The sequence below is a fragment of the Pseudopodoces humilis genome, chromosome 18 (genome assembly GCF_049639895.1).
Source record: "Pseudopodoces humilis isolate 2021_Gansu_Grassland_sample_001 chromosome 18, ASM4963989v1, whole genome shotgun sequence".
Classification (NCBI taxonomy): domain Eukaryota; kingdom Metazoa; phylum Chordata; class Aves; order Passeriformes; family Paridae; genus Pseudopodoces; species Pseudopodoces humilis.
In genome coordinates this window covers 1,881,752-1,898,396 of record NC_142217.1, presented here as the reverse complement: position 1 = coordinate 1,898,396, position 16,645 = coordinate 1,881,752, and the positions used below count along the sequence as shown (strand labels likewise).

General features: G+C 46.6%; 2 protein-coding genes across 28 annotated transcripts in view; one reads left to right on the top strand and one right to left on the bottom strand.

Annotated features, from left to right (window-relative positions):
- Positions 1-9,849, top strand: part of MAPK8IP3 (mitogen-activated protein kinase 8 interacting protein 3) — a 75,831-nt gene extending 65,982 nt beyond the window's left edge. For 22 of the 27 annotated variants that reach the window (XM_088064212.1, XM_088064211.1, XM_088064209.1 and 19 more), the window contains 6 exons: positions 2,172-2,343; positions 2,444-2,557; positions 3,754-3,792; positions 5,359-5,538; positions 5,792-5,935; positions 6,966-9,849. In XM_088064212.1, the coding sequence (XP_087920338.1) occupies positions 2,172-2,343; positions 2,444-2,557; positions 3,754-3,792; positions 5,359-5,538; positions 5,792-5,935; positions 6,966-7,087 (771 nt within the window). In that variant the 3' untranslated portion in view covers positions 7,088-9,849. The remainder of the gene's footprint in view (positions 1-2,171; positions 2,344-2,443; positions 2,558-3,753; positions 3,793-5,358; positions 5,539-5,791; positions 5,936-6,965) is intronic. The other 5 variants (XM_088064214.1, XM_088064215.1, XM_088064199.1 and 2 more) reach the window with 3 other exon arrangements.
- Positions 9,850-12,960: 3,111 nt separating this feature from the next.
- Positions 12,961-16,237, bottom strand: MRPS34 (mitochondrial ribosomal protein S34). The gene is made up of 4 exons (XM_005522771.3): positions 16,104-16,237; positions 14,624-15,720; positions 14,480-14,522; positions 12,961-13,636 (listed from the first exon to the last, which is right to left on the bottom strand). Exons 2-4 carry the CDS (start codon positions 14,939-14,941, stop codon positions 13,362-13,364), a joined length of 636 nt encoding a protein of 211 aa, XP_005522828.1. The 5' UTR covers positions 14,942-15,720; positions 16,104-16,237; the 3' UTR covers positions 12,961-13,361.
- Between the last annotated feature and the right edge of the window lie 408 nt (positions 16,238-16,645).

Genomic DNA, 16,645 nt, shown 5'->3' with positions numbered 1-16,645 from the left:
CTGTTCAAACATAGGTGTTTGTTTTACAGTGACTCTTCACGTATAATCTGAGGCTTTTCCATATGTAGGCATGCATTAGCTTTGTTTAAATTAATATTTGGTTAAGAAAAAAGAAACTACTTACAGAAATTATTTTTTTGAGAAAAATTGTTAGAATTTTTTTTTCTGGTGCTTGAAAAAAACTACTAGCTGGCTAGTTTTGAGAATTAATAATTTATTAAACTATTTGGAAAGTGTGTCTGTTTCTGTGAAATTCACATTTTAAAAACAGGCAAGCCTGCTCTTGCTTTTAGTTTTGAGGAAGTAGTAGTGTTGGTAGGGCCAGCCGCATTCTGTTTTGGCCTGTATGGCCTGGCAGGGCCAGGCCGGGCCCTAGCAGTAGCTGGGGGAAGGAATGGAGACTGCGGGGCCCTGGCCGAGATTAGGCCATATTAGTAGCCTAATATGGCTACTAATACTTAACTAACATTGAGCTTTTTTTTTTTGGCCTGTGCTGAGTCGGAGTCTGCTGGGCCCTGGGAGTGGCTGTGGGCCAGGCTAGGCTTCTTTTGCTGTGTCCTCTTAGTGGCTGCCAGGCAAAAGGAGGGGCTTAGCACCGTTTATAATTTATTAGCTACTGCCTAGTAGAAATCGTTACAATCTTTTGCAGGCTTGGGTGAGATACTAACTTTTCTTAGTACATAGATGAGACTTGTAGACTATAATTTTTTGAGGGTGAGAGAAAAAGATAAAATAAAGACACGTAGAAGACAATATAAAGACAGTGAGGTCAGTAAAAAAAAGTCAAGTCCTAAATAGAAGGTGAATGAGAAAATGCCCTAGTATTTGGGCTAAAAGTTCTTTTAGTAAGGCCATAAAAATAGACTATGATACACTAAAATATCACCTTTACTTCATGGGAAAGTATGGGGGGATAGAGTGTTGAAACTGTAGATGTGAGCAGACGCATCCAATAATGAAATAAAGTTAATGTTAAAGTAGCTATGATGTCATGAAAAGTTTGAACAGAAGAAAAAATATGAGTAATAAAGATTCTTTGCTCCCAGGGAGAGAAGAAGACCTCTGTTCCCAGAAATAGAAATAATCACAAAAATAAATTAAAAAACCCTTTACTTTTAAACAGCTCATCCTTAGATAATACCCCATAAGTTAACATAGCCTATTAATTCAGCTGTGTAAAGTTGTAAAAATACAAAGAGCTTCACAATTACAGATTTTTTTCCTGGGCAGCTGCTATTTGTGAAAATAAAAAAACTACAAGAAAACTGTTCCTTGTAAAGAAGTCTTCATAGCATAGCAAAAAAAAAAACCCAACTGCTCTCCCTACAAGAGCTGATGAAAAACTATCGTAAAAGTAGTAACTAATTCAAAATCCCAGATCTTGTCTCTACATTGTCAGTTGGGGAAGCAAAAAAGTCAAGCAAAGGGAGAAAAAGGGTTCTGAAAGTTTTAGTCTAATTTTTCTTATTCTTTTAATTTTGTTAATAAAGTTTTCTTCATACCCTTTAAGTTTGAAGCCTATTTTGCCCTCCTCTTCATCCATTTCTCACAACAAAAAATAAATAAATGCACTAGTAATTTTAGCTAACACTAAACCCACCATATTATTTAGTACATTAGCCAAAAAATTCAGATTAACAAACCTAAACCACTACAAGGCATTCTGGCACAAAGGAACAGTACAGTTAGTAAGCCCCCGGGATCCCACTAAAGAAGAAACAATGTTTAGTGCCTTTTGGGTGAAAATCAGTACAATGGCGTTGGTACAAATCTGCGAGTGCTTGAAATAATTCTAATCAAGGAGATAAGAAGTGCTGGATCTGAAGTTCACATTAATGATCCAAAGCAGTTTGATCTTTGGAATTTATCCTGGAGTTTTGTGTTTTCTTCTTCTATCAAGTACATTGAAAGCTCTTGGCATCTAAATGTTCTTGCTCCTCAAGTGGTCTGAAAAGACTGTCAACTCTTCAAAGCTGCTATACAGCTGCTCAAGCAAAGGATTTTTTTGTGTACAGTAGTGAACTGCTGGGATCAGCTGTCATTAACACAGCTTTTCTCCAAGATCTTTGGAATCCAAACAAGTGATCTCAGTTGAAAACGGAATGTATGTATATGTGGAGTATAGATAATGGCAAAACTTCTGTGAACTCACGTTGGTTCACCTATTTCAGAAATCCTTTGATGCCCATCCTCGTCGGGAGAGCCAGGTGCGACAGCTGGCATGGATTGGAGATGGAGTGTGGGTTTCCATCCGCCTGGACTCCACGCTGAGGCTCTACCATGCCCACAGCCATCAACATCTGCAGGATGTTGACATTGAGCCTTACGTCAGCAAGATGCTAGGTGAGGGTCTGTTGCTTACTGAGCTTAAGGCAGAATTTGCCCAAAGCGGACCTTGCCCAAAGTCATCACTGACTCCTCAACTCTCATTCATGCTTCCCAGGCACTGGAAAGCTGGGCTTCTCCTTCGTGCGGATCACAGCCCTGCTCATTGCTGGCAACCGACTTTGGGTGGGCACTGGGAACGGTGTTGTCATCTCCATTCCCCTGACTGAGAGTAAGTGACATTATTGAAAGTACTCTGGCATCTCCCCTAAAAAAAAGAATATTTTAGGTGGTACTTGGTGGTGGTTCAGGCAGGCTGATGCTTTCCTGACATTTGACACCATTTAATCATAGCCATGTTCGGGGAGAAGAGCTCAGAGTATGAGCAGCCCTGGACCTTGACAGAGCAGTGATGCAAACTGATTCTGTAGCTACTGTGAAACAGGGGAAACAAAGCTTTGGGAATTGTAGTAAGTCTCCAAAAGGAGGCCATGGGATGAGAGGTCACCAGGAAGATCTCCCTGGAAATTCTATTTTGGCCTAGTCAGCCAAATGTTTCCATAGCAGTGTTTTCCAGAAACTGAGCTTAGAAAAGCTCAGTTTACTCAGATTAGGGCTCAGTTTTATCAGTCAAGTAGAAATAGGTATCCTACACCAAATCCAGCCTGGTGAGGGGACCCAACAGTAAGAGTAAATAGGTGAATCTTTGGAGCTGGAAGTTTAATTGAAGCTCTTACTAGTCCTATTCTGTACCTGCCTGTCAGCATCTTACTTTGAAGATTTTATCCAGGTCACCATGGGGAAGTAGGATTTCAGGCTGATTGCAATTGCTGTCAACAGAAAGTAGACAAATGTATGTTTTCTCACCAATGCCCGCAGGAAAGCTGAGAAGCAAATACCTCTTGTGTAAAAAGAGCAAACCTCTTGTAATCCTCCTGAATATCAGGCTTGGAATGGTTTCTGAGGGCAGTGAAGCGGTATGTGCCTGGGATTAACACCAGGAGGGCAGTGACACAGTCCTGTTCATGCATTGCAATTTTGGTCTTGTTTCTAAGTTCCTTTCTGGAGCCCATTGTCTTAAGGCTGCTGTCCTTGTTCTGGGTTAAACTTTTTCCCTGCTGTAAACCAATTACTTTATCTTTGTCTGTAAAAAATGAGGTAAACAAGAAAATCTCACAAAAAATGTTGCAGTGGATCCTTGTGACAAGGTCCCTCTCCCACCTCAGATACTATGTCCCTGTATGGTAAGAGCAAAGTGACCAAGAATAGTGTTAGTATGTTAATAGGAGCTTCTGTGGTGGTTTCTCTAGGTTTTATACTATTTTTGTTGCCCCCAAATTATCTCCCAGTAATCACCTTTTTCTTCTCTCCCATCCTGCCTGTCACTTCCCGTGCCCCTCTGTGTTCCCACTCCCTTCCTGTGCCTAGCTGTAGTCCTCCACCGCGGCCAACTCCTTGGGCTCCGGGGTAAGTCCATTGCCTCCCCTCCACAGCTGTCATTCCTTTTACACCTGTCTCCCTATGTAGTCATTCTCCCACCCTTCCATTCTGCCATTCAACTTCTCTCCATCCATTTTTCCTCATCACTCTTTTGTTTTAAGTTGCATTAGAAAAAAGCAAACCAGAGACAGTCATGTAAAGTATCCTCATTTCCCATGGCTGTAAATAATTTTTTCCATCTCATTGTTGATCCTTCTGGTTTTTTGTGTTAAGAATAATTATTCTTCAGCAGTGGTTCCCTTACTGTGGTAGACTGGTTTGAGATGGGGACTGGAAAGGTTCATCGATTCAGAAGCAGGAGTAGAGTGTTCTTCCAGGGTCTACCTTGCTCATCCTTTGTTTACAAGGTTGTTTCTTTTATCAGCTTCAGGCCAATGGTTAGCAGTACTATGGCACCTGCCAGCTGTAATTCATCAAACAAGATGTTGAACCCAAGTGGACTTGATAAGCATGAAGAATTGTTTATGTTTGTGCCAGTTAAGGCAGGATCTGAATTCAAATTCATGGCTTTCCAGGGTCCGAAATTAGAGGGGCATTTTTCTCACTTAAAGACATTCATGTGGATGTCCAGATGCATTATCAACACATGTCTCCACCTTTTAAAGCATATTAGTTGCAGTAAAAATCCAGATACTGTACATACACACTGACTCTCATTCTTCCGTCAAAGTATTTGTACTTGTCCCACCATCCTGGCTTGAGCCTGATGGGGAAAAGTCTCTTTTGTCCAAGTCACATAACTGAAATTCACCCCAAGTTAAAACACAGAACTGCAGATAATTAATGAAGCAATCAACCTCTCTCACAGAAAAGTGAAATCTGCCTGGTTTAATATTGTTCCTGTTGTACTAATATGGGTGCATGCAGAAAGAAAGCATCTCCCACCCCAAGCTCAGTGTACTGGTCTCTGTTGTTTGGTGAGTGGAAACTGTCACATTCTCGAAGCTTGATCATGAGGGATACAGGCACCTAAGCCCTTCTTGGAAGCTGTGGATGATGAGCATCTGAAAGATGTTAATTGCTGAAGTAGCTGACAGTCTGGTGTCATTGTTAAATCAAGAAATGAGGAAGGTTCTCACTCCACTTCTGTGATGACTCTGAGTGGACTGAGAGGCTTCACCAGACTGAGAGACTGCTTTCAGCAGCATGTGTACTCATGACCGGGCATGAGCAAAGGACTTGACTTGGAAGTTGAGCAGCATAACTAATCCAGAGCAGTAATTCTCCTCCAGGGGACAGTGGACACTTTGGGTACCCTGCCAGCTACAAAAGACCAAGGTTGATGCTAGGACAGCAGGTTATTTCTGGAGGCTGGACAGGATCACTGCTGGTGACACCAGTCTAGCTTGCCCCACTCTAAAAGAGAGGGACTGTGTAATCTGGTCTTCTCCATCACATCACTCATAAAAGACCTTTAAAGAGACCTGCACGTTTACAGGTTTTCCTTCACAGCTCATGAGTTTTCTCTTTGAGTCCCTTCTGTAAAGGTGACTCAAAGCTATCACTGATGGTGTTCCTGCTCCCTGTCTCCAGCCAACAAGACTTCACCAACCTCTGGAGAGGGCAGTCGCTCCGGTGGGGTCATCCACGTGTATGGTGATGACAACAGTGACAAATCTGCCAGTAGCTTCATTCCGTACTGCTCCATGGCTCAGGCACAGCTCTGCTTCCATGGCCACCGTGATGCTGTCAAGTTCTTCGTCTCTGTGCCAGGTAAGGATGTGCACAGTCCTCCCTCAGCAAGGGCATGTCCCTTCACTCTTCTGTAGCAGGGGCTGCAGCTAATCTGCAGCAGACTAGGGTTCAGGCCATGGCTGGCACTTCCAGTGGTTCATACATCTATGTTTAAAGTCGAGTGACTGCCAGATATGACTAGCAGAAAGAATTGCTCTGCACAATATGTTTGTGTGTGTGAACTGTGTGAGGGCTGAGCAGAGGCACTGACAGCACCTCTGTCCTCTCCTAGGCAATGTCCTTGCGACCCTGAACGGGAGTGTGTTGGACAGCCCTTCGGAGAACCCCAGCACAGCAGCCACTGAGACTGAGGGGCAGAAGCTAAAGAACGTCCTGGTGCTGAGTGGAGGAGAAGGGTACATCGATTTCCGGATTGGTAAGTGCCCTTGGTGAGAGGCATCTGGAAAGGTGGTGGGTGCATAGCTGTGGTCATGGAGTAAGGCATCACTGTTGTGGGGAGCCAAAGCAGAAAAGCCCCGCACTGTTTCTCCTGCATCTGGCTGGGAGGGAAATTAAGGATTTTCCTTGCACAGCACAAGGCTGTCAACCTGTGCCCTGTGGCTGCAGTGCCACAAAATTTTGCATTTGCAGATGCCTGCAAAATTGAGAACAAAACAACACACTTTAGAGACAATACTAATATAGGAAGTAATATAAAAGCAGATCTTTAACTGGAGGCCTCCAGGTACAGTATACACACATGGTATAGGACTTCTACAATTTTGTAAGTTAAACAAATTAATATATTTAACAAATATTGTCCAATCAGAAGAGCAGTTGGTTAGGTACTTTTCCCCAGGTTCTGCCCCTCTGGAGTTGGTCCAAGAGCTTTGCCACACATTTATTATGCCTGTGATTCATGGTAAAAAGCAAGGTGTCCTTGGTTAACTAAAGATGCAAGGCTAAATAGTATATCAGGAATGTGTTAGTAGGTTAGCTTACTGTTCTAAAATGTAGGGGAAAAGGGCAGGAAAAGTACTGGGAGCTACCGCCATGCATTAGCAATCTACAAAGCTACAAATATATGAAAACTATCATAAAATAGCATCAGTATGAATGGCTTTGGAAAGAACAAATGCATCCGTGCCACTGGCTCCATACATTGCTGCCCCACTACAATAATCTATGCTGCTGAGGGTGCTCTATGCAAAAATCGGCTTCCCTGAAAGGAAGGGTGTTTTTTGCTGCTGCTGGAGCTAGTTTGTCCCATCCATGCAGTCCAGCTTCAGAAAAGAATGGGGTTGCTGTAAATGTTCTCCAGGCACAGAGAAAGATCTCAGCTCACCGTGTCTATTACCAGACTGCTGGGACTCTAAAAGGGGTATTGGCCTCTTTGGAGTATTCCAGAGCAGTGCACTATGGCATTTTCTTTCCTGACATTTTTACTCTCTTTATTCTCTGTTCAGGGGATGGAGAAGATGATGAGACAGAAGACAATGCAGGAGATGGCACGCAGGTGAAGCCAGTACTTTCCAAGGCTGAACGGAGCCACATTATTGTGTGGCAGGTATCATACATCCCTGAGTGAGAATTCCTCTTTTCCCACAATGTAAGTGTCCCTCCTCCCGCCCGAATGCCATGATGTACATACAGAACGCCTGCATTATAACTCCTTCTGGAAACTGACCCTGGACAACTGCAACGGTTCCTGCCTTGGACTGTGACCCCCTTGAACCTCTGAACTTGCAGCTTTCATCTCAGGCCCGTATGCTTTTGGCATGGTTAGGTTCTTGTTCTGCTCTGGAGCTGGCATCTAAAAGGAGAAGAATGGCAGTACACCATGAAGTGAGCTTGGAGCCAGGACTGTGGGAAACCTTTGCCCAATGTCAGGAGGGGCAGCTGGAGGGGAGTGGCTAAGGTTCTTGGGTAGGTTGCCTCACTCCCACCTGCATGAGAAGTGTGTCCCCCAGGTATTCCCTGCTAAAGCAGTGATGGTGAATCACTTCTGCAGCACCCCAGCAGAAATCCTTCTAGTTCATGGGTAGACTCTTCATCTTATCCTTATTCACCCTTAAGCACAGAATAACATCCTCTGGACTTAGAGAAACCAATGTCCAAGGAACCCTCCAAAGAGCATCATGGTTTCAGCAGCACTTTGGCTGTGGGGCTGGAGAAGGCAGCAGCACCCTTACTGTGGGGATCACATCCTCCATCTTTGCAGGGGGAAAGTCCTTCCTTTATTGCTGCTGGTTGCCTCGGCAGTCATGTGCTGGGAACCTGCCTGTGTGTCTCCCAAGAGAATTGTTTTGTGGGCTCAAATGGGAGATAGGTGTTTGATTGTCAATGCCAAACAGCCGTAGTAGCAAAAGGGTACTGGAATGTTGCTTTTTTAAGACAGAAAAGGCAACACTTTTAATTTCCCTTCCAAAAATTCCATACAGAAAAGAACTCCTGAGTTCATTCTGAAAGGTTCATGTGGTGGTTATCTCTGCTTTGCATTTGGTGGCTTTTAAAAGATAGGCATGGGCAGATGGTGTTGATCTGCTGTGACTTCTACATTAACACATTGAGATTGCCTCATCTCAAGGCTGTGTCTTCTTTTTAGGACCTGCTGGAAGGAGATCTCTTTTCACAAAGACTTGGAAAACAGAGACTTGGCAGTTGGTTAGGAAAGACTGGACAAGTGCAGTCAAGGCTATGTCTCACCTGATGTCACACAGAAAAAGGAACTGAGGCTAGATTCCTGACATCTTTTACCTAACATCACAAGCAGTGACTATGCTAGTAAGTAGTTTGAAAAGATGGAAATTTCTGACTCCTGGAAAAAATTGACAGCCCCCAAGAAAAGTGGTGATAGCCCTTTCTGTCTAAGCACTGCTGAGTGATTGCAGATATGCATCCTGCTTACAAAACAAGCAGCAAAAAATGGGCCCAGGGTGAGTGGTTTTGAGCTCAAGATGCAGAATATGGAAGTTCCTGGTGTAGAGGTGTGTTCTCCCCTTTTGACATGGTCCTGCAAGGACAAATTCTGTGTCCCTTGAACATTGTTTTCTGGGTGTGCAGGACTAGGGCAAATTGCATTTGTTAGTGATGAATTTGGAAGCTTGTGATGGTCATCTTGTTTCTTCCTTGACCTGTACAGCACTCCAGGGTTCACAAAGATGTCCTTGTGACAGTATGGGGACAGCTGGGAAAGCCTCCATCTCCTCTTCCACTGTGTCCTGTGCGTGCTGCCATGGATCAGGTTTGCAGGTCCTGGTGTGCTGCAGGGATGCCATATTCCCAGGGGATGCTTTAATGTGGCATCTCTCCTGACACAGCAGCACCAAAACACTTTTTGTATCCACAGTTCAGGAAAGGTTGAGGCATAAATTTTCCTTGCAAGAAGGCAGGAGACACCTCTGGTGAACAGAGGCCTCAGCCAGCCACAGTGGTGCCCACGCTACGTGTCAGCAGTGCTGGTGACATGAACCACCACACCACTCCTCCCCAAGCCAGGAATCCAGCTGGAGGGCATCTTCCGGGTGTCTGCATACTGGGCTCTGTGACTGGCACGAGGTTAAGGGATGTTTTGAGCCACTGCCTGCATGTTGGGGGAGCTTTCACCAGGGACATTTTGCTGGGGCACTGCTGACTGTTCCAGGTTTCTCATTCACTTTCGCCATATGCGCTCTGTTAGGAAGACTTCTTTGGATTCCAATACACAGTGCATTGAAGTTAACAATACAACATTTAGAGCACAGATTCCACTGTCATGTAATATTTCATCAGTTAGGGCCAGGCAAATTTCAGAATTTGGGCTACCTGAAGGGAAAAAAAGAAGCCCTGGTAGGGTTCAGTTCCTTAGTTCTGTCAACACTTTCATAGGAAAGTCAGAATTTGTACCACTGACTGTTCTGTAACTGGTTTGAACAGTTGAAGGGACAGCACTTGGTTTCCTGTCACCCACTGGGCCCTAACAACATGATGGAACCTCCCATCAGGTTCCTTTCCAACTCAATGCTGTGTTTTCCTCCAAGAGAAGCACATGGCCCAGAGGGGCAGCTGCAGGGGGAATACCCAGCCTCCACTGATAGCTCCTGCGGCCTTGGGTGGCTGCTGGGCATCAAGGTGAAAACTGACTGGCTTCAGTACGCTTCTCTGTCATATCTCCACTGTGATGTATGTAAAGTATCTTGTATGTTACAAAAGGATTTTTAAAAGTGTCTTAAGGCCTGTAAACTCCGCTGTTTGGTCTGAAGATGGCATTCTGTAAAGAGCCTGCTGTATGAATACATTCCTGTGCTTTGTCCCCTATGCTATCAACAACAAACCGTATCTGTTCTGTATGTAATAAACATGTTAACATCAGCTTGGGCAGTGTGTTGTGTTCCTATGAAGGCACTGGGATTGTTGCTCAGTCTTTAACAGGGCACTTGCAAGGATGGGAATGCAGCTCAAATGTTCCCTGTTGAGCAGTTCAGTGACAAGAAATGAAATGAGGATGGGTCACAAGGTGAGAGCAGAAGGGGCTGGTCCAGCAAGCAACAGTGCAATCTGTAGCTTGTACCAGTGGCAGAAATAAATGGTGGAAATAAAAGGTGGCACAACTTCAGAACTAGAAGCTGGAGCAGAGAAGCATTCTGCTGGCTTCCTGCAACTTTAGTCAGGGTGGCTCTTTCAGGTGAACTGCCAGGGATAACACATTGGGTCATTTTTCAATACTGTACAGATTGGCACTTCACAGTCCCATAGGCATCAGTGATAACAGCATCATTTGACCGCAGGGAGCTTGCTCCTCAGTCCCAGCAGCATTTGGACACCTTCAACAATTTTGTAGAACTGCATTGATTCAAGGGCTAGACATGGCAATGTACAAGGGAACTCTGTCCTTAAGACTGGAGAGGTGCTCCAGGATCTTCTGCCCTAAGGCAAGTCACCTCCACACCACTGTGGTGTGGCACAGGCCAGGGTGTTGTAAAACTGGCAAGGCCTCTGCAGTTAATGGAGGTACCTCAACAGCAAGATTTGGAAACATGTGCTGTGATCCATCCTAAATCCCTGGGGCTGCACCCTTTGAAACGGGCAGGAGCAGTTTGAGCAGAGCTGTGGAGGCCCAGGGGCCTATTACCAAAATGCCTCAACCCTGGGGGTGCAGAGGCAAAAGGGAAGAGATGCCTGTATAGAACAGTAAGAAAGGCCTCCCTCCCATGGGCCTTTTGCAGCCACATGTTCTTTTGGGTTCTGGTGTTCTGAGAGTGTGTGGGGATTGATGTCACCCTTGATCAGCCCCTGTTTACCATTCAGGTACCCTTCCTAGAATGTTCTTCCTTCCCTTAGCCTCCAGTGGCTCTGTTTTGCCACATTGTTCCACCCCTGTTATCCCCTTGGTTCTCCCAACCCTTATCCACTCCCCTGCACCTTTTTTCCCTTGTCCGTATTTGACCCTGACCCTCAGATCTGCCCCTTTTGCCCCTCATTTAACTCTGTGCCCTTAGCCCAATCCTTGGTCCTTGTCCCTACACCTATTCAAAGCTGTGTTCAATAAACCAGTTGTTGGATTGCAAAAAGAAGATTCCATCCCTTTGTCAGCATTTTCTATGATGTGCTCTGGGCCTCAGGAATGCTAGTCGCTCTCGGGATCTCGTTGCAGCATGCACTGTAACACAGGGTGTTACACCCATGTCTGGTGGCTAAGAAAGCATGTCACTGCCAACACCCTTCAAACAATCCCCCTGTGTTGGTAAACTATCTGTGAGGTAACATAGAAGTTTGGGAGGCCCATCAGAGCTCACAGCATGTTCTGAACATGGAATCCAACACACACCCAACAGGCTGTGCAGCTTCCCAGAAGGGACCTTCACTATCAGGGTAAGGCTCCCAGGCTGTCGGGGCTCTGTGAGAAGACACCCGTTCCCCCAGGTGTTATGACCCTGAGCTCACCAGCAGGTCCTAACTGTCCTGATCAGTGCCACCTAGACCCCCACCTTTACAGGGGCCCTTTCCTCCTATGGCCCAGGAGCCTCACTGAAGCACAACCTGGAGTCTTCAACTGTCTGTTTCCAGCCACCCCTGGATAGACTCTTTGGACCTGGGGGGCAGCATTTTGACTACATCATCTTCAGAGATTCACCCAAGCTTTTAGGTGAGTCTATACCTTATCAGCTACATCTGGTTTTGCTGCTGGCTTGCCTCCCTGGTAAGGGTGACCCATGACCCTTGACTTTTGGTCACAGGTCATTTCTTGCCTTTCTGGGGCTGCTGTGATCAGCACTTGGGTCTGTCCACTGTGGTCAGATTCTATGTGCCCCCTCAGGGAGACAACTTCTCTGCTGGTGCTACATTGAGATCCCGACTGGATTCACAATTACACCTCCCTCCCATCTCTGTTTTTCTTGGTTTGTGTTCAGTAATACCTCAGTCATGGTGAGGACAGGAAGACACCAGCTCAGCTCAGTGCCCAGCAGTGAATTATGGGAATCAGTTAAACTACCTTCCAGCCACAGCAACTGCCATGGGAAGGCTCACAGCCCTCAAACTGTGCATTTAACACTACTCCTGATTATCCCTCTCCTGTATTCTCCTATTCCTTCTGAAGCCAGAGAACTAGATCTGGCACATGCTCTTCAGTGCTCCTGCCACAACAAGGCAGGCTCAGTTCTTCCCAGACTCTGCTCCTTGTCACAGGACCAGCTTATAACTCACAAGAAAAGCTTTCCTTCATATCCCATGGCATCTTAATCCTTCAGGAGCCTCTGGTGAGGAAATGGAAATACAGGTAGCCACTGTCAATCCGTGTGCTCCTGCCTGATGACAGCCACTTCCTGCTGGCTGGGGCCACATGTTACCAGCCTCATCCAGGCCACACACACCAGGTTGAGCAGAGTTCCGTTTGTGCTCTCCCTCACTAAATCCCTTCAGGCTATTTGTGATTTCAGGATGCTGCAGTAAATGGAACACCACCTCCTGACTACCTGCAGACACAGGGACTAAAAAGTTACTTCTGCAAGGAATTGATCTATAGAGCTGAACAGCTCTTGTGCTCCCTTCAACCACATCCAGACCAGACCCTCCAACAGCCTTTGACACAGCAGCATCATTTGCAGCCACTGCATAAGATGAAATACCAGGAACTGTGCTCAGGAGCTCCATGTTTTAATGTTCATAACATGCTGCCCTGGAACAGGGATAATTTACATTTGGCTTCAAATGGTAAGAGCCCACCTCCTTTGCATCACCAGAATTAAAAAAATTCTCCTATCTCTTGACAGCCATCTTTGGGAGTAAGAGATGGATATCTTTGGAATATCTTAGTATTGAAATCATGTTCCTCACTTCTTGTTCACTGCCTTCACATTCAAGTAACCCAGAACATTCTGCTGTCTTCAGAGAACCAGATGCTGTGCCTGAGCTAATGGCTCTGCATTTGGCTGCCATGATGATTTCCAGGCATTGAAAAAAAATCATGAGTTTTCTTAGAACTGTGCTGCAAAATTAAGAAAACTTTTATTTCCATTTGCAGATACATTTTTTCACAGCTCTGTGAAATACTGTGATATTCACAGTCATTTTTGTGTGATTCACGCAGGACCCAAGTTGTGTAAAAAATTTTATGCTCCAAAGAACTGCAGCTGGTTGACTGGAGCTGTTTATTTAGAGACTATCCAAGGAATCATTTTTGCTGACTGAAACCAAAGTTACAGAAGAGGAGTCTGAGTATATCTGCAGCTTCCCTTTCAGATGAGGTGACTGTAGAGGGCTGAGGAGAAAGCTGGAAACATACTACCATAATGATCACAGAGGGACTCTCTAAGACCCCTTATGCACTGGGCTTCCAACAGGCAGCGAGAGCACATGGGATGCTCAGAACACATAACAAGTCTTTATACCAGTGTCCCTGCAGCTTTTTTCTTTGCCTGATCTTGGGGAGAGGCCAGCACCTTCTCCAGATCAATAATTGGCTCCATGATTGGTTTTCCCTCCTTCTGCCACTGTGCAAGGATCATGGCTCGGAGCAGTGGTGGGTAGGGCAGGAAATGAACAGTCTCTTCAGGCACTGGGGTGAATTTCTTGAAGGCCTCCTCCTCGTGTTTCGGCACCATACGCCAATCATGGTACATGGCTTTGTCAATCTCCCTCACTTTTTCTTCAGTTTTACCTGGGAAAAGATGATGAACACCAGTGGGGAACACCATCACAAAAATCTGACTCCAGACACATCGTTAACTCTTTGGCACCCAAAATACTACAACAGGCAAGCGTAAACAGTTTTCAAAGGGCTGGATAAATTATTCCCTGCTACACTATAGGATCTTACTTCTGTCCTTGAGAATTGAAACAGAAACAGGCTAGAAGGACTACAGGCAAGATGTTCCAGCCTTGTGGATGACACCCTCTCTTAATTTATAGTTTTGCTTTGTCTCTCTCAAGTTCCATTGCCATGGCTAAGAAACAAGAATAATTTCTCCCTACAATGATGAAAGCTTCCTGGAAAACCAAGTGTTAAAAGTTCTCAACAACTTAAAAGCCTTTGAATGAGTACTATTTCAGTAATTCCAGTAAGGGAAATTTGTATACTTAATATAAAACAGCTCTAAAAAGGAAAACTCACTCATACAACTCCAATCATTATTTTAAAATTCTAGTGAAACAACTTACTTGCCATTGCACTTTTTCCTTTTTAGTGACAATTTTAATTGGAATACCGTCACGCTCATATTGTGTCATGCTTTGAAAGTCTCAGAATAGTCAGCTCATCTAATATGATTTTAGTGCTGCTGTTCCCCAAGGTCATACTGTACTGGCTCTCCCACAGCATTCCTTGGAAAGACATTCTGAAGTAGCTAGATCCCAGCTTTTGAAACGCGGGGAACTTCTTTTCCAATTAGAAGATCTGAGAAAAACAAATTTCCCAGGCAGGTAGCCCGATTTCCCTGCCACCCTCACGCACCCGGTACTCTCTAGTCCTGCCCCCATGTGTGGGAAAACGAGCCGGTTTTACCTTTGAAAGTCAGGTAGCCCCAGGCTCTTCCATGGTCCATGTTCTGCAAAGAAAAGAGGAACCTGTTGAGAGTGGGTCGCGGCGGACCGGCGGGCGGGAGCTCCGCAGAGCGCAGGGGGGCGGCGGGCAGCACGGGGCAGGTACCTCGGCCATGTAGTCCGCCTTCACCTTGGTGATGACCCAGTAGCAGGGCTCGTCGTGCGCCCACAGCCAGGACTTGCGGGTTACGGTGCGGCCCACGCCGAAGCGCGGCAGGCGGCAGAGCAGCGCGAACAGCCGGTTCTCGTTCCGCACGTCCTCCCAGGCCCGCACGGGCAGGCGTTTCTGCGTCAGCGGTCGCCGCATGGTCTCGTAGTCCACGGAGAAGCGCTGAGAGTCTCGCGGCCGATCCTTCAGCGCCCGATACTCGCGGATCTTCTTGGCCATGGCGGCGATGGGCCGGTGCAGCTTCTTGCGGGCCATGGCGACGGCCGAGGGCGCGGAGCCGAGCAGAACCGAGAGCCGTACCCGGACCCACCGATCCCACCTCTTCCGGAAGCCGTGCCGCGTCCCGCGGAAGTCGCCCCGCCCGTCGTGAGCCACAGCCGCAGCGTTCCCGTGGCCCGGCCGCCCGCGGTGGGCCCTCTCCGGCTGTTGCACGCAGAGCGCGTGGCGTGCCGCGGCCTCTCGCTGTGGTGTGGACCTGCCGGTGCCAGCAGGCCCGGCGCGGCCTGACGGTTCTGTGTGCTGGGCGGCTCTCGGGGGAGCCGGGCTTGGTTGTTGACATGCATCTGAACAGCGTCTGGTTTAGAAAAATCTGAGCAGATTCAGCTATGTCAGGGAAAGTTCAAAGCCTGAGTAAACCAGATTTTAGGACGATTAAAGCAACAGGTTTGGCCCAGTCTTCAGTCAGAGGCTGGGCCGCGAGCAAGAAGCTGGGTCATGGAACTCCATACCGGGATAAGACAAAATTCTGACCTGCTCCAGCCATGGAATACTAGCACAGTTAGGCCACACTTTTAGTAAGTAGACTTATAAGTAGAAACTGCATAGATCAGTCCCTGGATTTTGGCTATAGACTGGTAAATTAAATCTGACAGAAGAGTTTAATTTTTTCTTTGAAATCCCTATGTTAAATTAAAGTAAGTTCAACAATTCCAGCGTTGCTGCGATGTCCTATATTGAAGGCATTCAGGACACTGAGTGGATTTTTCCAGCAGCCAAGATCAACGTGTGAGGAGAAAGGGGTGCGTTCATATGTGCTACACATAAAAAAAGTAAACCACACATTAAAAAGTCTGACAATGCTCTTAAAACTAATATGGTGCATCTCTTTAAAAAAGACAGGGGCATAGGAGTAAGCAGGAGGTACCTGACCGAGAAACACCCGTTTAGAATAAAATACTTGATCTTAATGCACACAAATTTGGGGAAATAGCAGAGCAGTTAAACCACTTATTACAGGGTACAGATTTGGGAGCTTGTACCCAGGAGTTGTGAAGCACAAGGATCAAGCTCGTGTCCATTTAAGACACCCATGCATCAGTTTCTGTGAGCCCACAGAGGAGAAGAGGTGACAAGAATGCTTGAAAAAAATGTGAAATTTGTTTTGTTAGATGGACAGAAATTAAAAGCATCACCATACACAGCAAGTCATCACGGAAAACGATGCAGCTCCACAATAGCTGACCACATACGGCGTCTCCCCCAGCCTGGGAGAACGAGCGCAAATCGTATTCCAAACCCGCCACTTCCTGGTACGGCCCCGCGGGGGATACATATGCAGTCCAAGGGCAGCGAGCAGCGGCACCAGCGGAGCCCGGTTACTGCTTCATAAGGGGAACTCTCAAAGAAACCGCTGTTAATTCAGGGGTGCTGCAGTGCCCTTCGCTGCCTCGGCACAAACATGGACCCGCCAGATGTGGGGGCGGCAGCCACCACCAGAGTGGCCCAGCAGAGTAACACCACCTCACGGGCTGCCACCGGAGTTCCCACCATGCGCTCGGCACACAGCGCTCCTTCCACCGCCACTTCCGACGCTCCACATGAGCTCCTGCGCGACAGCTCCCACGATCCCACGTCCGGCGGGTAGTCCCAGGAACATCCGACTAGAGAGGCCGGCGAGCCTCGCTCCTACCTCGGCCCCGCCCCGCACACCAATGGGAACCACGGCCGGCACAACGAGGA

What these genes read in the sequence shown, in the direction of transcription:
- MRPS34 (XM_005522771.3), bottom strand. Translation starts at nt 14,941, where the DNA reads ATGGCCCGCAAGAAGCTGCACCGGCCCATCGCCGCCATGGCCAAGAAG. An exon ending in AGGCGGACTACATGGCCGAG is followed by an intron (nt 14,523 to 14,623) that starts GTACCTGCCCCG and finishes TTTTCTTTGCAG; the next exon opens with AACATGGACCATGGAAGAGC. An exon ending in GGGCTACCTGACTTTCAAAG is followed by an intron (nt 13,637 to 14,479) that starts GTAAAACCGGCT and finishes ATCTTTTCCCAG; the next exon opens with GTAAAACTGAAGAAAAAGTG.